Genomic DNA, 24929 nt, shown 5'->3' on the forward strand with positions numbered 1-24929 from the left:
GATTTTTTGGATCATGTTGAAGAATAAGGCTGAACTACAAGGCACTTGGACTTGACATGCACGTAGTACAAGTTGTCACCCAACTTGGTTTCTACAAGGATTATCTACTACCTAGACACTACATCGGAATAATAAAGCATTTAAAGTATCAAAACATATTTGATTTCATGATTAACGAAACGAAGAAACTGGATGACTGGGAATCATTGTTTCCAAAAAATACTCCTAATCATCCTCCACTTTCATTCTTCCTAGTCGTATACTGCGCCTAATCCCCCATGATATAACTCCTAAAGCATAAATCCAAACTGTTTACTATACCTTTGATCACTCAGTGACATGCTTCATGCGTCAAACACGAAACAAAGCTCCATCAGTTTTCATCACCATTGACCTCGATAGAACTCGATCCAATCTTTTCGCTGGGAGGTATGTTGCATCCGGCGCTTCCCACCAGATCCCCAGGCTGGTCCAGCTCCTCCTGGGTCGACCCGTAGTCCGTATATCCTGATTCCTCCGAATGGGTTTCAGAACCTTCGGGAATAGGAACCATCGCCGTCTTGGTCCAGATGTGCACCGCACGTTTCCAGTCCAGTCCGTCGAGGCAGCCTCCCTTGACGGATATGACGTTTTTGGACTTGTGGCATGATGAGTTGAGTTTCGGGTCAAAATAAGAGGGTACGAGCGAGCGAGATCTCTTTGTCACTTACAGGAGTTGAGTGGATGAGACGCGTTCCGCATTTGCGACAGAAGTAACTATTCCAGCAATAGTAAGCGGCCCAGTCATGCTGAGAGGATTTAAGAAACGTACCAGTAGAGTTGATGCCCCGATGCTGTAGGTCGACTAGATAACAGTTAGTCATAGCTAATCCTTCTGACCTGATAGCGATTTCTCCATACCTATACACGCTTAGAAGATCCGTATCGGGCAGCTCGAAGCGAGGAAAGATGGCCGAAGTGCCAAACGCTGAACCCGTTTGTCGTCTACAAGCATCACAGTGACAAATGTAGAGGGCAAGAGGCTGAGGCAGGGGAGTTTTGAAGGTTACAGAACCGCATTGACACCGGGCCTCCATGATTGAAAAAGATGGTTGAGAGTTTTCGTTATTTTTAAGCCGAGTATCGTTCCATTAATGACATATGTTGTCTGGGTATATTCGTATCCCAAGGTGGAGGGGAGGGTGCTTTGTGAAGGCGGGGTCGAATAATCAAGCACCAATTAAGTAGCCAAACACATATTTGATGTTGAACAACAGCAACAACACAATAAGTTGAGAAATCGCATTTATACGAGAACAGAGACACAAATTATTACTAACACTGTCCCCGTTATCGCTAAAAACAAAAGAAAAAGAGAGCTAATTGACTCCGCGTGTGACGTGACTCATGCGGCACAGTTTGGCGAGAGTTGCGCGAAGTCACATGGCATCTTATTATCCCGACTGAGATGCATGCTTACTATGCACACAAGATGGTAGATAGTAGACTGAATAAGTAGTAATAAAATGAAGTCATTCTCTTCTTATCATTGTATAGATTTATTACGCTCATAGTTCATATTCTCAATCTTATAGTACGCCAAAGAACATCCCTCCACTTACAGTATTGTACAGGTGCTCACCCTATGCCTCCAAGAACCAATACATCATACATTAGTGATATACCAACAACTATTGCCTCTGCTTAGTAGGTACCTCCACTGTAGGAAATTCCACCGTAGACTCTTCTGTCGTAGCGTTCGCCGCAGTACCAGCTTCTGCTTCACGATTCCTCCATCCAATATCAGTCTTGATCCACTCCATCTTCTCCTGCATCTTTTCAGTACACACGACCACAATCTTTTTCATACCTCCCTCTCTCAACTCTCGCTGCAACGTCTCACACCATATAAGTTTATCCTCATCGCTCATCTCCCTCGCCACAACCTCCATCTCAACACTTTCCAGCCTCTTCATGAATCTAAGCCCCTCGCCGACCCATTGCCGCGCCGCTTCCGTTCTGCGCTCCACTCCACCTCCGTACGCCGGCCCCGTCACCACCGAGGTGCTCGCCCCGAGAACCATTTTCATCCGCAGTCCTCGGACACCCGGTGACCATTCGCGGCACAGAGCACGCCATTCCTCGCGGCCTGCGCCTCCAACCACTACGTCTCGTGCAAGAACTTCTAGTCTTACATAGCGTAAGGCAGCGCGCTGCCAGGGGGCGAGGGCTCGAGTAAAGGCGCGCGCTGCCCATAGTCCCGAAGCGAACCAGTTGACAAAAACGAACTCATTCTGTTCAAAGGGAATAAGACGAGCTTCGCGGTAGATCTGCCGATTGGTGCGTAAAAGACTTGTAGGCAGGCCTGAAAGGGGCCGGTATGGCGAAAGCAGTCCTTGATCTAGTTCTGGTTGACCTTTAGATGCAGCGCTCTCGGCCTCAGCTTTCGAACCAACGGGCTGTAGAATGTATTGGCAGTGAACTGGAGTCGGATACCATGGCGCAAGCTGCGCGTGGCGAACAGGGCACATGAGATGAAGCCAATGGTAGATGTGAAGTCGAATTTCGGGCGGCAGTGTCATAAATGTGACTTTGTTCTGGGGCTTCACGAGCATCGAGTCTGGCATCGTGCGCGGTGTCGCTTCATGGCTCGACACAACATCAATATGCGGCGCCAATGATTGCGATGTATGGTCGTATAAACTTGGGTGCATGCCGGCACCATGGCAACACAATTGATATGAAGATATCATGACGGATCACTCACTGGGTAGGCGACAACAGTTGAGCGACTTGAATGAAGAAGAAAGAAGAACCAAGCTTGGGTCAAGTTTCTGTTCAAAGCTTGTATAAGTAGGGATGTAAGCTGCTATGCATGCCGTGTTGTCTGTCTTGGACGCTGTCAGAAAAGCCGACACAGCATCACCTGCATTGAGTGTCGTCTTATTTTCTTCAGGTCCCCCGCCTGTCAGTCCCGTGAGCACTAACACCCAACGTTAGCATCCCAGCCATGTGTTATCTAAACGCGGGGAATGAGAGCTTTTGGCGTGCCACGGAAGCTTGAGTGACGACATTGGGAGGCTATGACAACGAATAGTATTGAATAGCGACCTCTGATCGCCATATTGGCCTTGGCGTGGGAAAGCTTCGCGTTGGAGCTAAGAGATGGTCGAGGACGAAGGATTGCAATAAGCTTAGAATATCAAATTGCTATCTCTTGCTTGTTGTTTTGACCTTCCAATGGAGCTATAAGTCAAGATGGGCGCATTTGGGATTTTATATAAGTCGGATATAGACTGATGCACAGAAGTCGTGATAAACCCGGGCGCGTCACCTCAACGAAATGTTTTATTTCATCAATTCTAATCAATGAGCTCGATAGACGTCACGAGTCATATCAATTCATCGACTAAATACTGCTTGTATCATTGCTTTGAGCCTAAACATCCGTCAGCTTACCTCACGATCATCTGGGTATCAATACCAAACCACTCACTCTCTGCAGCCCATTCCAAAACACCTCCATCCAAATCAGTCTAGTAACAAGGCCAACGCATCGAAACGTTTTATTTTAGAAGCAACTCGCGCCATGACTACAACGGAGCAGAGCCCTGCTGCAGTGGCGGCTGGGCGGTAGATGGTACACCAACACCTTGAAGCCCCTTATAGACGTAGACACCCGCGAAGGCATCCTCTTTGCGTTCATACTCTACATTGCGCGGGACCTCAAAGTCTCCTCTTGCCGCAAACCAGAGCAGCGTCTCCGGCTCGGGCCCTCTGACTTGCACAGGGGCCGCAGCTGGCTGCTCCTGTTGCTCTTCCTCTTCTTCCTCTTCTTCGTCGTCTTCATCATCGTCATCCTCGATGTCCCTCCGTAGACCAGTGCGCACGTTCTCTGTTCCGTTTGCGCGCTCTTCTGCTGTGTAGGGATCGTTATTCTCGTTGGTAGCGAAGTAACCCACCCGTTCCATGAGCCAGGCCCGCAGTTCCTTCCATATGCTTTCTAGAGATTCCAGACCAGCTGGCGTGGCGAGACGAGCTGTTTCAATGCCTTGACTGACGAGCTCCTCAACGTCAGGCTCGAGCTTCTTGCGGAGGAGCTGAAGAAGGACGTTTTCGTGGACGCGGCCGGGATAGTTGGTCGAAGGATGAATGGCCATGCGGTTGAAGAGGTCTGCGTTTTCGTTTGTGCTCTCGAGAAGGGATCTGAGGTTCTTTTGTAGAATTTTTGCCGACGCTTGGATTGATTTCCTGACGGGCCAGGTTAGCTACTGCGATTCGACGGCGCACATGCGGTGAGGGACAACGTACGGCGGTGGTATAGGATTGCTCTTGACAAGATCTTGCCTGAAGCTCTGGATACTACTCGATAGTTGCGCCACCTTGCTCAGAGTCTGTTCAAGAGCCTTGAGCTCGTCGTCTTCCAGGTTAAGAGTGGCCATGATGTTGGCTTTGAGATGGGGAGCGCAGTGTCGATCGTTGGGTCTCTTTGCGATTGAGATTCCGCAGCTAATGGATAGGGCTGAAATGATATGTAAAGAATGTTGTTTATAGTGTAAATGACACAAGTAACTTGAGTTGGTTAATTGTTTGGATAAAGGAAATTTAGTTGCGGCGCGGGGCATTTCAAAGCGCGTCACCGCGTAAAAAGACCGACGCCGGTGTCGGGTAGGTATAAGCCATAAGAACAGTATAAATATTCTATAAAATGTCTAAATTCAGTATTATAATAGTTGCCCTGGCTAAAGAAAGTGATGTTTTCTCATTGCGATGAGAATATCTCTTCAACTGCATTAAAATGTTAGAGCTGATACGTAACTGTATCTATACTCGGCCATCATCAAGCTTCAGACAGTGTTACTCGTGCTTCTACCTCAACACCTGCTACAAGAATATCAAATCAGGCCAAAATCACTTTCTATCACCACCCTCTTGAAACTTCTAAAACAACGCCTAACTCACAGACGGACACCCAGACCCTGAGGAGAGCGGGCCTTCTCTCCACTCACCCCAGATTCTCAACGTCATGATCCTCCTTGCGACATAGACGCCAAAATCACACAATCTGCGCTTACAATGAGGAATTCTTACATGCCCAAGCGACGTCCCACGAAATGCGAGCGATCGACCGCTTCGGGCCCGGAAGCTGACACAGCCGATCTTCCATAGTGGTGCCATTTGTTTTATGTACGGTATGTACTTGTTTGTGTTGAGAATTGACATTGGTATTGTCAAAGTCAATGCACTGCCGCTCATCGTGATTTGAGATGACGACATGGGAATTTGAATTACTAGTAGTAATCGCATCTTAGGTTAAAATTCACTGAGCTGTAATTTTCAGACCATTCGGCTTGTCGGCTTGCTTAGAATTTATTATGAGTCTCAGGATCAAGGTATTTGCTCTGGACCAGAAAAATGCATAATTAATTCTGTTTATCTTGATTTCAACTATCTCATAAAAAATATAAGACTTTTTTCTATTAAATACAAAAACCCCATAGCTGGCTATGCCTGATGCGATAAAAACGAGTATCAAAATCCAATACAGCTTGCAAAGTGCAGTCGCACATCAAGGATAACCGCTAAGTAGAACCATAAAATTACCAGCCAAAGAAGAAGAAAAAAAAGTTTTTATGTCATGTCTCATAAAATTTCCATAAAGTGCAAGCAGTCTTAGCCGTTACGAACGTGGGATACGGCCTTGCTCTCATATCCGTTGGCATCGACAACTGGGAAGCGAGCTCGGCGCTCAAGATCGTCGAGATCCATGTAGGAGCGGATGTACCTGCGGGCAATGGCGTTAGCATATTTTGAACTCTGTGTAATGTGAGGGTGAATTATCCACTTACTTCTTCCTGCCATCGTCTTCTGGGTTGTGGTCCCAGCTTGTGAACTCGCCCTCCTTCAGGGCATCCCACACAACTCGCCGCGTACGCTGAGAAAGCAACACCTTTTCAGTGATGGCATCAAAGTCCCATCGGGCATGTGCCTCGGCCTCGAACTTATGGAAAACCTCCTTGGCCTCCTCCTCCTCGGCTGTTTGAGGTGCAATCTTTCTGAACCGGGCAAGGTTGTCCAACTCCTTAGGGTCGCGGGCGAGATTGTAGAGTTGAGGCTCATCAGCTGGACAGGTGATGTACTTCCATTCTCCTCGTCGAATCATCATCATTGGGCGAACAGTACCCTCGCCTGTGTATTCGGCAATGACAGTGTCGTGACCCTCGCGGCCTTCAAGATGAGGCAGCATACTGATTCCATCCATGGGGAGATGAGGGGATGGCTTAGTTCCGACCAAATCACAGATGGTTGGAAGAAGATCAAGAGTCGAGACGTTTTGAGTGACACGGTGAGGAGTGAATCGCTTGGGGTAGTTGATCAACATGGGGACGCGAACAGATGACTCAAAGTAGCTCATCTTGTACCAAAGTCCGCGCTCACCCAGCATGTCGCCATGGTCGCCACTGAAAATGACAATGGTATTCTCAGCCAGGCCAGCGTCCTCGAGTGTTTCGAGAAGGCGTCCAATACAGTCGTCGACATAGCTGACTGAGCCATAGTATGCTCGTTTGGCTCGCTTGATCTGTTCCTCTGTAAAATCTTGGTCCCAAAGGTCACAGACCTTGAGAAGTCGCTTGCTGTGAGCATCAAGATCTTCCTTGTTCATCTTGACTTCGGGGAGGTTAATGTCCACATCCTCATACATGTTCCAGTACTTCTTCGTAATGGTGTAAGGGTCGTGAGGGTGAGTGAGTGAGACAGTAAGGGCGAAAGGTCGCTTTTTAGGGCCCTCTCGGACGTGATCCCAAAGATACTGAGTGCTCCTGAACATGACCTCCTCATCGTAGTCCAGCTGGTTGCTTCGTCCGCAAGGACCGGCCTGAAGGATAGAGCTGGCATTGTGGTACCACTCAAGACGGGTGTCAGGCTCATCCCAGTTCACAGCCCAGCCAAAGTCACCAGGATAAATGTCACTGGTAAGTCGTTGCTCGTAGCCGTGAAGTTGGTCGCCGATGAAGTGCATCTTGCCAGCAAGAGAGGTATGGTAGCCCTTGGACCGAAGGTAATGAGCGTAGGTTGGCACATCGGATCCAATCTGGGCAGCATTGTCATAAGCGCCAATCTTCATGGGAAGTTGGCCACTGATCAGACTCATGCGTGAAGGAGCACAGAGAGGTGAAGGGCAGTAGGCAGAGTCAAACTGGACAGAGGTTGAGGCAAGACGATCAAGGTTTGGTGTCTTGATCTGGGAGTTGGGGTTATACATCTTGAGTTGAGGAGCAGCTAATTGATCGGCCATGATGAAGAGGATGTTTGGTCTGTCCGTCTCTGCAACGAGCTGAGGAGCAGTAGCAGTAGAGGTCTCCCCATTGGAGGTGGGGAGAGAGTTGAGATCAGGAGCCATTATGACTTGGTCAAGTGAAGGACTTATGGTAGATAAAGTTGTGTGTAGAGTTATTATATGATAGTGTCAAACACTGGAGATGGCTGTCTGGCTAAGTGTTTGAGAAGGAAGAGTGTTTAGTGAGTATATGTTGGTTGAGAACAAGAGGAGGGCGGGTGGCTTAAATAAACACTTCTAGAGCTAGGTCAAGAACCCAGGAGTGGGAACCGGAGGATGAGGAGGAGCACGCTTAGGAGGTATACGGAATCCGTGTTACTGCTTCAAACGAACCACAGCCCGACGTCTCGTGATGCGGAGAGCTTAGTCTGTTATCCCGTGTCGTGGAATCCCTGTTAGGGCTTTGATTCAGATTGACGACCCAAATGATTGATGCAGCGACGATAGGTGTATGTACGTATGGTGTACGGAGCAGCTGCGTATAAGCATAAGCATACCCAACACAAACAGGCAGAAGGAACAGGGACAGACAGGCTCGAGCAGGGGCCTTTTGTGCCAAGAGAAACATTGACTTGGAGTGGAGGAAGCTGGAGAATAAGTCGATCTGCACGGGGAGTCGGTAAGAAATATGAAGGCAAGGACTAATCGAATTCTCCGATTTGTCAGGTCAACGGGGGGGAAAGAAGCCGGTGAGGTGATTTACGCCACAATATTTGCAATCGACGGGGAAGTGACGTGAGAATAGTTAATGGTTTGTCTTGTATTTTCCCGTCTCTATCCCTCAGAGGCAAATCGAAGTAAGATGGGTAATGCATTGCAATTCTGAGTTGAGTTGGTGGTGTCTCTCAGTAGGGCCTCCTCTGGTGGGCTTAGGCTCAGGCAGGCTTGGCCGCATGTCTACAGGAGCTTAGCTTGCATGCTAGTAGGGGTGCGTCGCCTTTGAGGTAGTAGACGGGGGTTATTCCAATAAGCCATCCCGAGAATCTCGTCTTGGAAAAGGGGGCGTGCACACTCGATAATAGATCCTTGTTTGTTCGAGAACACGGGGGAAACCCCATTGCCAGCCGCTAGCAACAGTGTGTTATGCAATAAACCGATCTTGTCCTAATGCTTGAGCAACTCTCACCTACGTTGGCCTTTTTCAGGAGGAATTGAGTCACGAGGGCCAAGATCAACACACACGCACACATTGTTGTTAGATAACCTTTTTCGTGATGGCTCTTGTGTTTGTGAAATTTGAACTGTGCTCCTCCGTAGAAGAACAGGCATCCAATGTCTGGCTAATACACCACCATTTTCAATTCCATGGTGTGTAGACCAGTGGTAGAAGAAATGAGAATCATCATCACATGCTCATCCTTACTTGGGTACCAGCCTGTCATCTTCATCACCCTTGCCTGCCTACTACCTGTGCTTTTCGTTTACAACCGCCTCAGGTGCCCTTGAAGTGCGGCGGTATGTAGATATCCGTCTTCTATTCCGCTAAGTTACGGACTTAGATAGCGCATATTTCTCATCAATCAGAATCAGAGTCAGAGTCAGAGTCATGCAACTCTGGCAATCGCGTTCCCCATTAATTCCCAGATAATCCCCTCAGACGTTACATGAAACCGAATCATATGACATTATCTTAGTACTTAGTAGTTCTCCAGATAAGATGTTTGTTAGCCGGCAAACTAATTAATCAACGAGAATCAGGAAGGGGGATCCCTTCCACTTCCTCTTTGCACACTCAAGTGCCTTCCTTACGTATCCGTACTACTTTGCCTTATGCAAGTACAAGGAAGGTGCCGGGGGTTAAGCCTTCACCCTCTTGGTTGCGCAGGGGTTCCAAGCGACTACTCGATTTGGTCAGGAACCAACCACCATTGGTCCATGTGTTCTTGCCCTACACTTCCCTGGTCGAGTCCACAAAGGTTGACAGCTCTAGACTTACCCCGGCCGAGTCCGTAGTAGGTCAGATTTTATCGTTCACCATCTGCCTCAGCCAGCCGCACAACACATCCAAATTCAAATTGTGAAGCCAATTCTGCTCCACCAAGGACGAGACGGAGCGTCATCGTCCACTCTTCATGGGTCGATTTGACACTGATAATCGATGATACGTGCCTATCGACCTCGCTGAACACAAGAGACAGCAAAGAGCTTGACATCCAAATTTAATGCAATGGATGCAAAGCAGCATGTCTGGTCTGAACTCTGGTATTGGCTGGCCCATGTTATCAGTTTCAGAAAGCAAGATGTCCTCAAGATGCTGCGTCCATGTGCAGCTCATCAACCATAAACACATGCTACGTTACTATTCGGACAGAAACTGCATTTATCAACGACCCAGAGTGGCTACGCACTCGAGACATCACATGGATCGCGATTTCACTGGCCACCATCTTGGCACTTCGATTCATAAACCTCGTCGCAATGCACAGCTTCAACACGCAAACCGGCTCTGCCTGCCTATCTTCACTCTTCCCCACATGCGTCTCTCGAAGTTGTTGTCCCCCGTCTCATGCAAACCCGACGATGCATCATGCAAGCGGCTGGCTCGTCCCACCACCAACTTTGAGCCAGGCTTAGCTCTAGTGGGTGTTAAGATTGTTCAACAAAGCACCATCGTCGGGGGTTGACGGCGCACAGACCCTCTTACGCCATTAGCCGGTCCCTGCATCCTTTATCTACACTTCCTCGCACCTCCAAAGCCTTGAAAGACTTAACCTCCAAGAATTGTCTATACGGTGCATGGGTATCCTATGCGACACTGTAGTTGCTACCACACCGCCCCCTCACTTCACCGTGTCGACTTACTGTATAGGCAATATTCACAACCCTCACGCGATCCACAAGATGGCAATCCCCTCCCGTTGCATTCATCAGGTCGCCATTCCGCCATCCGCCACGTCCTGCGACTGTACGCTTCCGAAATGTCCGCTATCGCTCTAACACGCACTTCGTATCATCTTCTCCCCTTCGAGTTTTAACGCTGCCCATCGATTACAGGCGACCCGCCAGACCGATGGGAAACGAACATGGAATGCGCAAAAACAAAACAGATGAAGCAATAAAAAATGCTGAATACTCAAATACTGCAATCAATTTTTCCATGACCACTCAATTGTTTTTCTCGATGCTATTGGAATACCTACCTGAGTATGTACCCAAGCCAGCGTAAGCGTTGACTGGGTACACACCAAACGTCTCGTCTCTAGTGTCATAACGCCTTGTCAGTTTGCGATGGTGCAATCTGGAGTCGGCAAACCTTTTTCTGCAATTCTGCCACAACGAGACCAAGTCTACGACCTTCGGCACTTCTAAAGTCAATTGATTGGAACGATTTTTAAGATTGACTGGGTGAGGAGGCAATCACATCTTTTACATCACTGATGTCAACATTGAAACGTGGAGCTACTGCCTGCTTCTCGATTTCTTTTCAGTCTTTGAAATACCACGCCGGATCAATCGGTTCATTGATTCTTTGACATTATTATGATGGATATTGCTCATTGTTACGATCGATCCTTGTGCTCCGGTCTGAGTAAAAAAGTCCAACTTCTCTCGTTAAGTAGAAGTGTGAGCAGAGTTCGACACTGCTGATCTTTTACGTACCCCGTCGACACCACCAATAACCCAAAGACGGAACATGCTGTGTCGCACAACACCAGAACAACTCATTATCTGCCACGCATGCGAACTCAAAACCTGGTCATGTTTCTTCTCAGGTGCATTGATTGCCTGAGAAGTCAGTCAACTTGACTGCCTGATGCGCCATGCCAAAGCGTTGTACTCAGCTCGCACAAGCTCTCAACCGGGACCATGTAGAACAAGCCTACAAACGGACGAATGCCGGACTCAAACAGACGCGAATTGAGTTTCTCGCTTAATTCATTGTTGCACGTTGTTCTCAACTGCACTTGCCCGAAGTTAATATTCCCAGTTCATCATTATGCCAAGAGTTGAGGTTGATCAATGTCTTTCATTACTGGCGGTCATGACTGTAGCACTCGTACCCTTGCCAACTTGTTTTTCCTGCTTGTCCCAAAAACCTTGACCGAAGCCACGCTTATCTTTCTTGCTATCTTACAGTAAGCTGCTAACTGGGACTTACCGCTAACAAGCACCCTGGGTCGATGCCGCTTCTCGGCATTTGGCAACCAGAGCTCACGCGACCACCACTAACAACCCAATTTCATTCTGGTGTTCTGTGCACTTGGCCTGGACCCTGATGCAACGCCGGATCCTCCTTACCTTCGCTCATTCATAGATCCCCTAGTAAGTTTATCTGCTGCCTAACAAGTCGAACTCCAAGCGACCTGCCTATCAGATTGGCTTCAGATATCGTTGGCCTCGACTCGAACGGACCCTATCTGTTAGCCTGTTCGCTTCTCCACCAAGGTCTGGCTCGCTCTGGTCTTTTAAGCAGGTATTCACGAAACCAATGTTAGCTGGCCAATCATGACTTAGCCTCACCGATAACCGATGACCGACAACCTCTTCTCTCGAGGACACAACTCTCGTTATGTGCCAGCAACTCAGGATCACGAGGACTGGAAGCGAATACCGATAGATTTAATCTCGAACTTGTTGGAAGCCGTCATATACTATTTCCAGTCATAATTATAATACTTTGATGATACAAAACTTAAAACTTTAATGACATTTCGTAACATTATGCCAATCAAACTGATATCCTAACAATTCAGCCATTGCACCAGACTCACCTGCTCGCTGGCTGGCGATCATGAAGCCGCAGTAAAAGCACAATGCAAAAATACAGTTCCCTTTCCCTACTTTCACTCCCAATAATGTCCGAGTATTCCGTCATGAATTGCCATATTTTACCGTCGTTGTATGATGCACCCTGTGCGTTGCAACGCGCCTCCCACAAAGCAGCCTGAAAAACACCGATTGTCTGTCACACGAACACCCCTTTCCCATCGCGCCGGTTACAATGCTCATCCAGTATCCCCCTTCTTAATTGGAACATAGGTATCATCTGTCATATATCTCCCCTTTGAAAGTGGGTTTTAGGGCCGTCCCTCCAGGGGTCAGCCCGTCGAAGTATAAATCGCAGCAGTGCCTCTTATTGAGTTCGGTAGAACTTCTTGTAGAGAAGATGCAGCAACAGATTAACGTTGAGCTTGAGGCTACCCTCGAACAAAGTCATGAATTGGTGAGCCTCGAACTGTGCCTGCAGGAGGTCCTCAATAGGCATCAAGGCACTGGCTCCAGGGATCTGGATGTGTCCTCGAGAACCCTCAAGACTGAAGACGCCCACTTCGTCACATGAGAGTGTCAAGTTGATCTTCTCAAAGTCGGTAATGCCACTCCAAGAGACTAACACACCCTTTTCTGAGAGAGCACGAGCGCTGTACTTGTAGCTGCCGAACTTGGGAACACGGCCGCTTCGCTCCAATTCACGTTGGTGGTTGTATTGCTTGGTGAAAGGCAACAAAAACCTCTTGCGACTGTTCAAAAAAGTTAGTCATTGTATCACTGTAGGTGTGGAAGTGCAACTTACCCCTTCTTGTTCTGCAGGGTCGCCATCGCTGACTCGATGTAGTCGTCGTAACTCTTGCGCTGTTGCTCGAGATACTTGGCCTTCTCGTGCAAGTTGTTCAGTGTCAGACGGACACCTTCCAACTCGCGCTGTCGCTGAACCCTTCTGCGGCTCTTGGTACGGATATCAAGAGCAATAGCATTAAGCACATCCTGGTAGTAGTTGTGCTTGGTGATACGGCCCAGCTTCTCGAGACGCATGATGTTCTCCAGAGCTGTGCGCTTGAGTTCCTGGTACGACATTCGTGTCACGTCGATCATGTTAGAATCAGAGTAAGCACCGCGAGTGTTGCTTCCAACAGAGAACTCATCATGGAGAAGCATGCGCCACTTGTGGTCATCCTCTGGGCTGATAGGCTTAACGAGGATTTCGAGGAGATTGGTACCTGTCTGCACACGAATAATGTACAGCACACATCGCTTTGTCTCCATGAAGAGTGCCTTGACATCGGCCTCGGGGTCGTCAGTCTCGTGGAGCTTGGGTGTTAAGAACATGTGAATATCTGAAGAGCCGGCAGCATTCATCTCGTTCTCGTTGCTCTTAGCGCTTCCAAGCTCGTGCATGATTTCCCGTAGGATATCGTCACGGCTTGGGCACATTGTTTGAAGCTCGGCGGCTACCAAGTTGTGAATGGAGAAGACATCTGTCATCTTGATGTACAAAGTCGGCTTGTTCTTGGCGTAAAGGTCGTTGAACTCGTCAATGTCGAATGTTCTTTCGGCATCTGGCACCGCAATCACGTCGCTAGTGATCTGAAGGAGACGCTCGACAGACTCGGCAACAAAGGCATTCAGAGGCTGCAAGTACACGTTGTCGCCACCGAATGGCCGACCAGTAGCAATCTGGCTGATGACCTTGGCAACTTCACTGAGGTTTCGCTTTTGCAGGGGGCTGAGAGACTTCTCAATTACACCAACGTTCTCAGGAGCAATAACAGCTGGTTGCAAATAGAATCGCCAAAGCCAGTTGGCAACTACTTGCAGCAGATTCTCCGGAGGCTCTCGCTTGAACTGTTGTCGAAGGTTCTCGAAAATCTGGTTGCATACAAATCGGAGACCATATGGCATCTTATGTAAGAAGTCTTCTAGAGCCAAGAAGAACTGATCGCAGATATCTCGAAGGTCACGCAAATGATCGATGAACAGCTGCCGGGTCTCGGGATCGCGAATAGCAACCTCACGAGGGACATCAAGTGGCCTTTGGTCGGGTCGACCAGTAGCCAGCTCAGTGTTGTTGATGGCTGATCGGTAGATCTGCATGGGGTCACTCTCGAGATCGAGAGCGGGGTCCTCGACAATGTTGTCGCGGATCAGAGGGCCAAGGAGATCTCGGAGATACTTGCGGTCTCTGGGCGAGCGAGTGTAGTTGTTGAGTAGCTTGGACCAGAAGAAGTTTCCACGGATGAAGTCTTGAACATCTCGTGCACAGGAGATCTCTTCTCGAACGGATCGGGAGATCAACTTGAGCAAATAGTACTCCTCTCGTCGCTTTTGAGCATAACCGAAGAGGCCCATCATCAATAGCTCGATACGCTTGCACTCCTTCTCAGCAGTCCCTTGCTCACGGATGCGCTTGAAGAGCCGGGCAAGATATTGTGGCTGCGTCTGCAAGTTGAAGAAGAGCTGCTGGTAAGATTCAAGCTTCTTGCGGGAGCTCTTGTTGAGCGCCTTGAGGTCGAACTGGTTGGCCGAGGACATGGAGCTGTTGGCGATGAAGTGCATGGAGTTACCTCCATAATTGTGTTGATGTCTGACGACTTCATCCAGGGTGATCTTGTTCTTGACCAAAAGAGCAATCTTGATGTCGAGTTGATCAATATAGTTCTCAAGCATCTCGTTTTGTCGGACCTGCTGGACAACGGTCTTGCGGATACGCTCAAACTCGATTTCCTCGTTGAAGTCAAAGTCGCTATCGTTCAGAAGGTGGACAAAGTTCTTGACAGCATTCACAGGAGGGTTCTTTCCGGTGGTCAAGCTCTTGTAGGCCTCTCCCTGAACCTTGGCGCGAACGAAACTCTGGATCTTGATGACCTTTTGCATGTTCTCGTTGTAGAAGCGCTTCTTCTCCTCAAACCGGGCCCTAACCATAAAGCCATTGGCTGCAGCTTGGAAAGCGATGATGCTTTCCTCCTCTTGTTCTAGCTCAGCCATGATATCCTCAACTCTGGCACGTTCCATCATGGCCCGGAGGATGCTTTGAAGATCCACGATTTGGGGAGTATGAGAGTCGAGCTCCTCAAGGAAAGCTTCGTGCTGCTTGCGGTACAGGAATCCTCGGATGTGACTTTGGAGAGTGGTGACTTCAGGCACCTGCTCTTCAAGTTGCTCTAGGATAACTGCAACTCGCTGTCGTTCAAGCATAGCTCTGATAAGAGCTTGGAGATCAATGACTGCGGGTTCATTCTCCTTGAGCGCATCGAGAGTATCAGCCACATCTCTCCTCACAGCGGCGGCGCGAACGAAGGACTGCAGTTGCTCTACATTGGTGGTGTGCTTGTCAAGCTCCGATCTCAAGGCCTTGTCCTCCTGACGGGCGCGGAGACCACGGGCGAAAGCTTGGAGTCGCTCCACAGCAGGAGCGTGCTCGTTGAGTTCGGCTCGCAGTGCTTGATCGTTCTGACGAACAGCAAGTCCACGAGCAAGAGCCTGGAGCTGTTCGATATCAGGAATATGCTTCTTAAGCTCAGATCTTAGAGCCTTGTCGTCCTCTCGAGCGCGGAAACCACGAGCAAAAGCCTGTAGCTTCTCCCACTTAGGTCCAGAGGACTTCAGATGGTGGAGCTCGCGGTCGACCTGATTTCTAGTCAGCAATGCCCTTGCCGCTGCCTGAAGGTCAACAATCGCTGGGGTTTGCATTTCTAGATCTTCAAGGTCCTGGCCGACTTTGCCTCGCAGCAATGCTCCGCGCACTGCCGCCTGCAATTTCTCGACCATACCAGACGACTCCTTCGTCTCTTCATATTGCGCAACATGACTCTTGCGGGCCAAAAAGCCCCTGGAGATTGCCTGGATCTCTCGGATGGGTCCTCTACACTTCGCAAGCTGAGCAGACGTGTCTCGTACCTGGTTTCGGACCTTGTTGGCCCTAATCATGGTCTGCAACTCCAGAATATCAGGCTCGAGCGCCTCCAAGATCTGTTCGCGACGATTGAATCTTCTTCGAACCAAGAATCCGCGTGCTGAGCTCTGCAGCTGAATAGCAAAGCGCTTCATTTGTAGTCGGTAATCCATGATCTGTCGAGTAAAGTCACCTCGAATGCGAGACTGCAGATCGATCAACCACTCCTCCGAGTCCCAGAGCTGCTGCATCGTGTCGCCAAGCTTAACCCGAAGTAGAGCCCCTCGAATTTGCGCCTGCATGTCGACGATAGACTCCTCATTCTCTTTTAACTCCCTAGCTATCCTTTCGTCTTCCGTCTCCTCTGGCTCGGGCTCCGGTTCAGGGACACCAAAGTCGGCGCTCATGTTCCCGAAGCTAGGCATTGTCACGCCGAGTTTATCGAGACCCTTTTGCATAGCTTCCAGTTCATGATGCTCGAACTCGAGCTGACCAACAAGGTTGCCTATACGGAAGTCGACTATTCCCTTGCGGAAAAGAAGCCAACTTAGAGCGTGAATGCAGTAGATGACTTTGGGAATGTTTTTTTTCTCGTATAGGTCGATCAGCTCAAAGCGAAAGAGGTCGGGCAGTTCTACTTCATCCAAGTAACGGAAGAAGATGGCGATGTTGTCAGAGTGTCTGTATTGGAGTTTGGGATGTTGGAAGATTCGGTATCGCCTGTCGGGATTAAGGGATTCCACTACTTCGGCAAGTGTGACTCCGTCGCGAAGCGCTTCTTCGAGTTGAACGATAGGCGGTATGTTCTTATGGATGACATCTTCTATCCATTCCTTGGCTTCACCAATATGACAAAGGTACTCATAAGCTTGAAGGAATTGGCGCTGCTTGTCCATCCAATTGCGACCTTCCCAGCTGTAGCCAGTATTCTTTTGGCTTGGGCCAGTGTTGCTTCTGTCTCCTCGTTGTAATCTGCGCCGACCGCGCAACCCAACAACTTCCTGCGTAGGTGAAGTGATGGTGAAGTCTTCGGGAGAATCAGACGAAACAAGACGCGAAAGTGTCCTCAATTGACTTGTTGAGGATTTCCCCAAGCCTTCTAGCTCATCTCGAGCGATGTGCGTGCTATGCACATGGTGAGGTGATAAAGGAGATAGTGTGTTTTCTTGGGGGAGAAACGAGTCGGATCGGGTAAGGAGCATGGAGTTTGGCCTCATCGGTAGAGGGCGAGAAGGTGATGAAGTTTTCAATGGCGAGGTCTTGGTCGGAGATCCTTTTGTCGGCGAGATTTGACCCATATGGGATATTGACAGCTTGCCAATGTCGACACTTTTAGTGCGATCATGACGAGCGTTTGGTGGTGTGTCGGGCCGGGTGCCTGCGGGAGCTTGTGGGAGTGGGCGAAGAGAGTGTCGAGCTGAGTTGTAAATATTGTCTGGAGCTTTCTTTGAGGTCATATTTTCCCCGGTCTCAAAGGTCTTGGCTCTTGCTCTGACATCGCTCTGGGCTCGCTTGTGGCCATGCACCGTTGCGCCGTAGCCAGCCGAACTAGAGGCAGAGGTATATTGGCTGTTGAAGCTGTGGTCTGAACCGTGAGAGTAGCCCGATGAGGCGGATGATGATGTTGTCGAGGGAAAGCGGTTGACTAGGGCGGGCGAGACGTTGGAATTAGAAGCGAAGTCGATGGTGTGTGACTGGCGAAAAGGTCGCAGATGCTGGTGAGGAAGCGGTTGCGATGGCGATTGACTTTGAGTCTGGTGTTGAGATTGGAAGTAATGAGTACGGGACGACATTATGAGCTCTTAAGAGGCGAGTCGCTAGCCAAGCCGCGAACTCTTGTCTGTGTTTCTGAATTTTGTTCTTTTTGTCTCTGCTTAGGAACGTAGTAAAATCGACATTTATCGGCAACGTTAACGCATTGTTTCGAGCGTTGCTCGGGTCGAAGAATGGCGTGGCGCTTGGAATCTTTTATGATCCAAGGCAAGACAGTAAAAAGGCGGAGGAGAAATTATGTATTGCAGGCAAACACGACAGTCAAGTGCGTCGCCGAAAGACAAAAAAAAGAGACAATGCCAAAGTAATGAGGTGATGCGATGTGCTGTGCTGTGCCGTTGCAGTGCAAATATCGTCAGTCAGTAAATCATTAATATGGAAGTTTATGCCCAAGAAAGCGAACAAATGGGAGTCCTATAGTACAGTTAAGGTACGATGAATGGCGGGGCGTTGGATTTACCGTAGTAAACAAAACAACTGGCAACCGCCCAGCAACCGCTTCCCGTGTCTAGCCCCGATTGGCGATGTGAGGCATTGGCCCGCTTTTATGTCTACCTCGTCCTTGTCAAGTCTGTCTCTCATGTGCTCAATGTCATTGGATTTATGCGGGCAAGAAGCAAGAATACAGCGACTATCGATGCATCATGTAGTATTATTCTTCACTGTTGTTTCCCCGTTTTTGTTTGGTTGAAAAATAACCAGAACTCTCAAGCGAACAGTAGGCGGGTTGTTTATTTACATCCAAACCTAGATACCTCGTTCTCCCTGCAAATCTTGATCGAAAAGCTCTCCAGATTATCTTCGGCTATCAATCAAAACACACAATATTGTGGATGCCTTGAGCTCATGACAAGGCTAGTCATCGTCTAACATTAGATCAGAATAGCATGAATCCACTCTTGGGTTCAATTCGTTCTCTCAATACACCGTTAACCGTGCCGTAGCCCAGTAGTCAACCGTATGGTCTACGAAAGACAAGGTCGGAGCGGAGGTTATGTAGACAGATGGCAGATCATGCCTGGATTGCAACATTGGAGTAACAACAGAATACAGACACACAAAGATGCACACAAAATAACGGCGCTGTGTAATGGAACGGTTGACATAGTCTCTCAACGAGTAGCTCTGACAGCTCAACATGTCGACAATAGCACTGTATCGCACTGCAACTAGACTCAAACCCTAATTGCAAACACAAGATGTTTACGTCTCGTATTCGATATTGTAAGCTCACAAGTCCATCACTGATAAGTAAATAAAAAAAGAGTTTATCAGTTTAGCTTAACTTAGTACCAATAGCTTGTACTACAGCAAACAAAACAGACGAAGCTTTGGTACGATATGTCTCAGTGGGGCTTTATGAGGTCATCAGCGCAAAAGCCAAAGCCAGACCCAGACCCAAAGCGACTGGCCCGAGCTGCCACTGGAACTGACCCCATCGGCCCAGAATCATTCGAATCTTTTTGAGGCTTCGACCCTTGTAAACCGACCTTGATTTATTTTGTCCATTTTCGACCGCGACTAATCACCCATTGGGCTCAATTACTTTTACTTATCTATCCCGCTGTTCACTCCCATCTTCCCAGTCGCATAAGGACTTTTATTACAGTGCTAGCCGTCATGAGCTCCAAGAGAGGTCCCTCCGTTCTGGTACGTCTTATCTACCTGCGCGTCGTCCAACCATGCTAATGCTGTCTAGGTCACAGATGCGAGACAAAGACAACCTCAAAGAAGGGTTCTTCAACGACAAGATACCGGTGCAGGCGCTCCCGGCTCCCAAGCACCAATGCGATTTATGACCGTCGACAACGTTCTCCAATACAATTCACAGATCCCTTCAGGCCAACCGCGTGGCCCTCCAGGTCCAGCAACCCTACCTTCAGGACGACATCCAGGACCACCGGGCAGCGCTCTTAGTCGCCGGGTCTCATCAGGCGGTCTACCGAATAGTCAGTCACGTACAGGCCAGCAGATTCCATCAAGAACAACAAAGATTAGCGAAAAACTGGTCCTTCTTCCGGAAGCAGAGGACAATGGCGATGACGTCGACGAGGAAATTGAGAGTGAATCGATACTTGCGCGCCGCGTACAAGACGACGAGAATCGCCCATTGAAAGACGAGGAGCTGGACGTGCTTAAGAAACGAGGCGGTGTTCGTGGAAAGAGTTTTGCCGAGCGGTTATCCAAGACACAAAGAACCGACAAGGTCAGCAGATTGACAGCATACTGTACTGCGCAGGCCTACAAAATCAAGCCTACTGCCGAATTTCTGCGCAAAAAGCATGAGGCCAAGACCAAAATCTACGACGACTGTCTCTACGTCATCTACGCTTTGCCGCTTCTCAATGGCAATGACGGTACCCGCATACGAAGTCGACCTATTCTCAAGACTCCCGGTACTGGCAAAACGGTACTTGATCTGGAGATTGAACGCAGCGAACAGAGGGATCACCATGAGGGATACTTTGATGATGATGCATATGAGCATCCCAGCCCTGATCGCGGCCACGAGATACCTGCTCGCTTTACCGACCGTCCTTCGACACCTGAGCGCAGTAACCCCTTTCATCACGATGACGACGTCTCATCGATGAATCGACTCGCTCCCGATGCAAAGAACTTTGCAGAGATGTTCGTCTACTCGTACGGCGTAGTCGTCTTCTGGAATTTCACCGAACATCAAGAGAAGGATATCCTAGCTGATTTGACCTTTGCCGATGCCGATGCTGTAGAGAACGGCGCCACCAGCCTTCTCACCCGGCCCCTTGATCAGGAGGACTACGAGACGGAAGAGTTTCACTTTGAATACAGCGCCGACATAAAGCGTCCGCGCATCTTCAATGATATGATCACTCTGTTGCCAAAGTCTGACCACATGATCAAGCTCACTATCAGCCATGCCATTGCGCAAAGTACGCGCTTGTGTTTCTTCGAAGAACGCATGAGTGAGACTATGCTGGATGCGCAGCATGTGCCCAAGATGCTCGCCTTGACAGGAGAGCTCAAAATGACTCGCACTGAAATTGTGCGTATGCTCGGCAAGCTTTTCAGAAGCCGTGTCGACATCAACCTCTGTAAGCCACTCTCTCTAATTTATTTCATACAAGTCTAACATCCGCGCAGCATCCAATATTCTTGATGTCCCTAATTTCTTCTGGGAGTCCGAACCAACTCTACACCCTCTATATGCTGCCATCCGTGAATACCTTGAGATCGATCCTCGCATCAAGGTCCTCAATGAGCGCTGCCGTGTCTTCCTAGATCTTGCCGAGATACTATCCGACTCTGTCGCTGACGCCAAGATGAGCTACATTACTTGGATCATCATTGTCCTGATCATTTTGAGTATCATGGTCACCACAGCTGAAGTAGGCATCCGTTTCGGCATGCTTAACAAGGCCAAAGGCACCAACGTCAATCGTATCATTACCGCCCCAGTTCTTGGTCATGGCATGGAGCAGACTGTACTTCCACCGAGTGATCTCGAAATCCTTGCGCAAACGCTTGGATTACAAGCTAATGCATCTTTCGAGGATGTTCACAAGAGCATTTGGGCTTTGCAGGGAAAGGACCTTCCCAACGCTTCAATCTTGCATGAGGATATCTGAAGCTAGAAATCTCTTATTTTCGACTCTACTAACATAGCACGGCGTTTGATGGATTTGTTTCTGGTGGCTCTTGTCAAAGATTGAATTATATTCCGAGAGGGGGTGTTTATTAGTTGTCTTTTAGACTGGACATCTATCCACAAGGGCTCGTAGCCATTCATCTAGCGAAAACCAGACTTCATAATGAATAGAAAGTTTGCTTCTTAAAAGTATGATGTATGATTGACAATTCTACAGGCACGGTGACGCAGGTATTAACGTAGAGCATCTATTCTTACTCTGGAAATGCAAACCCTATTCAAGAAAATTGAAACAACAAACGTTGTATAGAAAAGGCCGCAGCAAACCTGGGCCTGCATATTTTCGAAAACCCCATAGCCCATGATCATGATAGTAATAACATCCCTTGTTCTCCAATCCTCCCCCTTCCTTACTTCGTTGAGTAAGACCGTGGAGCGTCTGAATACCCAGTACAGTAGAGCTTTACTATCGGTCCACGCTACCCCAAGAAGCAAAGCAAGACGCCAAGTAAATAAAAAGTTCGCCTTTGCCTATCTCAACTCGCCCGGTCGTCTATAGAAAGTTCATGTATAAAAAACGAGAACGTAAGATTCTCAACATAGCGCCCGTTTTACCGGGACTGCTGGTCAACAGGCTTGTAGGCCGCAGCAGCTTGTTGGCTCTTTCGATTCTTGTTGTCGAGCTCGGCCTTGCTGTAGATAGCAGCTCCAAGCATAGTGACGGCCATACCAGCTCCGTTAAGCAGGTCGACGGTCACATCGAAGAGGAAGATACCGAGGGCGACGGTCAAGCACTGCTTGAGGTTACCACAGACAGTCATGGTCAAGGCACCGGCAAGCTTGTTGGTGTTGAACGACGAGATGTTGAGAAGCAGGGCGAGGAAACCGTTACCGAAGAGCGAGGCGAAAGCGGGAGGGAGGGGAACCTTTCCGGAGGTGATAAGCTGGTGGAAGCCGCTGACTTCACCGGTGGCAGTGGCGCAAGCCAGAGCCTGGAGGGCGGCAAGAGGAGACATGCGGAGGAGGAACTCAATGGGAGGAAGAGACAGAGAGCCAGTCATGAATCGGTTGGTAACAACAGTCTGCATACGGTCAGTATTAATTAGTTTCATACAATGGTTAAGGGCATACCTTGAGAGCGGCGAGAATGACTCCGAGAATGGTGAGAAGGAAACCGGCGTCAGTGAAGCTCATCTCACCGAGAGTAGTCATGGCAGCACCGATGATGAGGGGAAGGAGAGAAAGGTAGGTCATGTAGCTGTAGGTACGGCCGTAGTAGACACGGTAGATGAGAATGGTGAAGATCGGGCACAGCATGCGCATGGTTTGGTAGAAGGGAACGGAGACCATGGCCAGAGACAGGTTGGAAACAGCGATGTTGGCAGTGAAGAGAGCGCTGAAAGCGACGAGCGCGAGGTTCTCACGACGTCCCAGTCGAGAGAGTTTGAAGTAGCCCATCTGCATCATGGCATAGGTTCCCATACTGGCGAAAGAGGCGTGGAGGAAAGTCAGGAGCCATGGGAAGTGGAACTGTAGGAATCGCATGTCAGCGTGTGGCTCTTTGAAGAACGACATATTTGGTTGGGGTCGATAACTTACCATTCCGAGGACCAGCTTGTTGTAGAGAGTCAAGAGCAGGGAGAAGAAGAAGTAGGTTCCAAGCCATGCGAACTTGACGGTACTGGGGATAGAGTACTCGTGCTCGAGGTTGTTGTTCTTGGGAGGCTCAGCGCGACCAGCATCGCCCTCGACATCAAGCTCGCCCTTCATATCGCGGTCTCTCTCCTCAGCGGAGAGGAGCGGGAGAGGCTCCTCGTTGTGCGGACGGGAAGACATGTTTGGTGTTGAGGTATGCGCCGGTTTTCGATTTCGCGGGGATAGAATTGTTAGCTTTGTGGATCGGAGAGATCAAGAAATGTCGTAATAGATGCTATCGTCAAGCCTCTAGCATAACCAAGAATCGAATCGGAGCAGATAAGGACGAGTCGACTAATTAATACGCAAGCACAGCCGATTATCGACGGGATGCGATGCAAATAAAGACTGCGGCCGAGTCGTGGTTGAAGTGGTAATTGTAGTTGCAAAGTGGAAATGTAACACGGAGAGTGGGAAGCGAAGAAAATACAGGGGCCAACCGAAGGGCGAAGGGGGCGGAGGCGCGCGTAATAAGTTTAGTGATGGGTAAGGTATGGATTGGATGAAAGCGAGCGATTGGACCCAGACAAGGAGATGAAGATGGAGACCAGACGGGAATGACCAAACAAGGCACAGACAAAAATTGTACCTGGATCCAAGCACTGATTATTACTCTGCAACACAAAAAAAAAGAGAGGATAGAGTAGAACAGGGAGAGAAGAGGTTTTTTCGATTAAAAAAGGAGGACAAAAGGGTGAAGTATAAAAGGAGATGATCCAAGTACGAGATTCATCGGAGGGTAAAAAAAGGGAGGATTAATTTAGGGAGAAAGCAAGCCCAAAAAGGACAACGGCTTACTGTACTTGCTTAGTCGGTACCTTCCTTCCTTATGGATAGGCCGAAGATTGCATTGGAAGCAATCATCATTCTGGGTACGGGCACTTTCGGACTCCAGTGGTTCAATGGCGGGGGTGCCTTGGCCTGGGAAGTGGAGGTGGGGCACAGCAGACAGGCGGGAGATTCCTTAAGGTACACTGTATCAAAGTACCTGTGGCGGGTGTGTCAAAAGTTAGTGAACAACTGTCAGCATTGGCAGAACCTATCAGCAGAGACAAGTTGGTTGTAGCTGAGAACGTGAATCAATTACCGTGTTCCTGCATGGAATAAGTCAGCCTTTCTCAATCTATTATGCAAGGTATTAGGCTAACCACTAAACATACTATCGGTTGAATACTGCACACTGGTGCAGCTGGACTTTCTCATGACCGTCAAAGTACCTAGCAGAGTACTGCTGTAAGCAAGGCATCTCGGATGCCCACTATTCAACCGTTGTAGATCGATCAAACTCGTGCTGTTTTCCAATGAACCAACACATCATCATAAACTCAATTCAACCGTCAACAACAATAACACATTCTCAAAAGGGGCTGAGGTTTATTGAAGGCTGATAGAATACGCCATTTGCCCTTTTTTCCTAATTCCTCTGGAACGTGATCTACTTGTCTCGTCCATTCAAGTCTGGTCAAGTCCAGGGGTTCCAAAGAGCTGAATGACTGCAATCAAAAAGGGGGCGGGGGTATCCCTCCAACTTTGAGAGCCCGGCAGCGCACTAGGAATACTACTACTACATTACAAACCAATCATATCGACTCGTGTTGACAATTCTAGCAAGTCTCTGGATTGGACAGCAGTAGGGCAGACTGTTAAACTAACGAAGGAGGCGTCAATAAACTGAAGCGACTCCCAACTTGAGCAGATAGGCCGAGAATTGGCTAGGTTGACTGTTGTTAACTCTCAAGCTTAACATTAATGTGGGAGACCCGGATACAAGTGGATATCGAGACTCCAGCGTAATCACATATATTACTAAAGTTCTGCCAGGTACAGAGCATATTTGTTTGTACAGTATGTACAAGTACCGGTAGTATTCTTGACACCCGCCTTACAGCACAGATCTCATGTGGACT

The 24929-nt window shown here is 48.7% G+C and overlaps 8 protein-coding genes across 8 annotated transcripts; 2 read left to right on the top strand and 6 right to left on the bottom strand.

Annotated features, from left to right (window-relative positions):
- Positions 1–373: 373 nt before the first annotated feature.
- FGSG_01493 (uncharacterized protein) lies at positions 374–1076 on the bottom strand (the record flags this gene model as incomplete). Its single annotated transcript, XM_011319000.1, has 4 exons — positions 374–613; positions 711–756; positions 812–844; positions 1066–1076. 4 exons carry the CDS (start codon positions 1074–1076, stop codon positions 374–376), a joined length of 330 nt encoding a protein of 109 aa, XP_011317302.1.
- A 594-nt stretch (positions 1077–1670) lies between these two features.
- On the bottom strand, positions 1671–2063 carry FGSG_01494 (uncharacterized protein; the record flags this gene model as incomplete). The annotated part of the gene is made up of 1 exon (XM_011319001.1): positions 1671–2063. One exon carries the CDS (start codon positions 2061–2063, stop codon positions 1671–1673), a length of 393 nt encoding a protein of 130 aa, XP_011317303.1.
- A 1509-nt stretch (positions 2064–3572) lies between these two features.
- On the bottom strand, positions 3573–4421 carry FGSG_01495 (uncharacterized protein; the record flags this gene model as incomplete). The annotated part of the gene is made up of 2 exons (XM_011319002.1): positions 3573–4230; positions 4291–4421. 2 exons carry the CDS (start codon positions 4419–4421, stop codon positions 3573–3575), a joined length of 789 nt encoding a protein of 262 aa, XP_011317304.1.
- A 1231-nt stretch (positions 4422–5652) lies between these two features.
- FGSG_01496 (uncharacterized protein) lies at positions 5653–7381 on the bottom strand (the record flags this gene model as incomplete). Its single annotated transcript, XM_011319003.1, has 2 exons — positions 5653–5764; positions 5829–7381. 2 exons carry the CDS (start codon positions 7379–7381, stop codon positions 5653–5655), a joined length of 1665 nt encoding a protein of 554 aa, XP_011317305.1.
- A 5011-nt stretch (positions 7382–12392) lies between these two features.
- On the bottom strand, positions 12393–17719 carry FGSG_01497 (uncharacterized protein; the record flags this gene model as incomplete). The annotated part of the gene is made up of 2 exons (XM_011319004.1): positions 12393–12777; positions 12831–17719. 2 exons carry the CDS (start codon positions 17717–17719, stop codon positions 12393–12395), a joined length of 5274 nt encoding a protein of 1757 aa, XP_011317306.1.
- A 1600-nt stretch (positions 17720–19319) lies between these two features.
- On the top strand, positions 19320–21307 carry FGSG_01498 (uncharacterized protein; the record flags this gene model as incomplete). The annotated part of the gene is made up of 3 exons (XM_011319005.1): positions 19320–19349; positions 19399–20773; positions 20823–21307. The coding sequence occupies 3 exons, from the start codon at positions 19320–19322 to the stop codon at positions 21305–21307; spliced, it is 1890 nt and encodes a 629-aa protein (XP_011317307.1).
- A 256-nt stretch (positions 21308–21563) lies between these two features.
- On the bottom strand, positions 21564–23726 carry FGSG_01499 (uncharacterized protein). Its single transcript, XM_011319006.1, has 3 exons — positions 22927–23726; positions 22459–22857; positions 21564–22409 (listed from the first exon to the last, which is right to left on the bottom strand). The coding sequence occupies exons 1-3, from the start codon at positions 23161–23163 to the stop codon at positions 21939–21941; spliced, it is 1107 nt and encodes a 368-aa protein (XP_011317308.1). The 5' UTR covers positions 23164–23726; the 3' UTR covers positions 21564–21938.
- Positions 23727–23851: 125 nt separating this feature from the next.
- FGSG_01500 (uncharacterized protein) lies at positions 23852–24403 on the top strand (the record flags this gene model as incomplete). The annotated part of the gene is made up of 3 exons (XM_011319007.1): positions 23852–24019; positions 24212–24255; positions 24298–24403. The coding sequence occupies 3 exons, from the start codon at positions 23852–23854 to the stop codon at positions 24401–24403; spliced, it is 318 nt and encodes a 105-aa protein (XP_011317309.1).
- Between the last annotated feature and the right edge of the window lie 526 nt (positions 24404–24929).

This window comes from Fusarium graminearum, chromosome 1 (assembly GCF_000240135.3).
Source record: "Fusarium graminearum PH-1 chromosome 1, whole genome shotgun sequence".
NCBI classification, from domain to species: domain Eukaryota; kingdom Fungi; phylum Ascomycota; class Sordariomycetes; order Hypocreales; family Nectriaceae; genus Fusarium; species Fusarium graminearum.

Bases quoted from the DNA above. Each gene is read 5' to 3' on its own strand.
- FGSG_01499 (XM_011319006.1), bottom strand. From the start codon at position 23,163: ATGTCTTCCCGTCCGCACAACGAGGAGCCTCTCCCGCTCCTCTCCGCT. The intron at 22,858-22,926 runs GTAAGTTATCGA...CGATTCCTACAG, and splicing joins ACAAGCTGGTCCTCGGAATG to TTCCACTTCCCATGGCTCCT. The intron at 22,410-22,458 runs GTATGCCCTTAA...GACCGTATGCAG, and splicing joins TCATTCTCGCCGCTCTCAAG to ACTGTTGTTACCAACCGATT.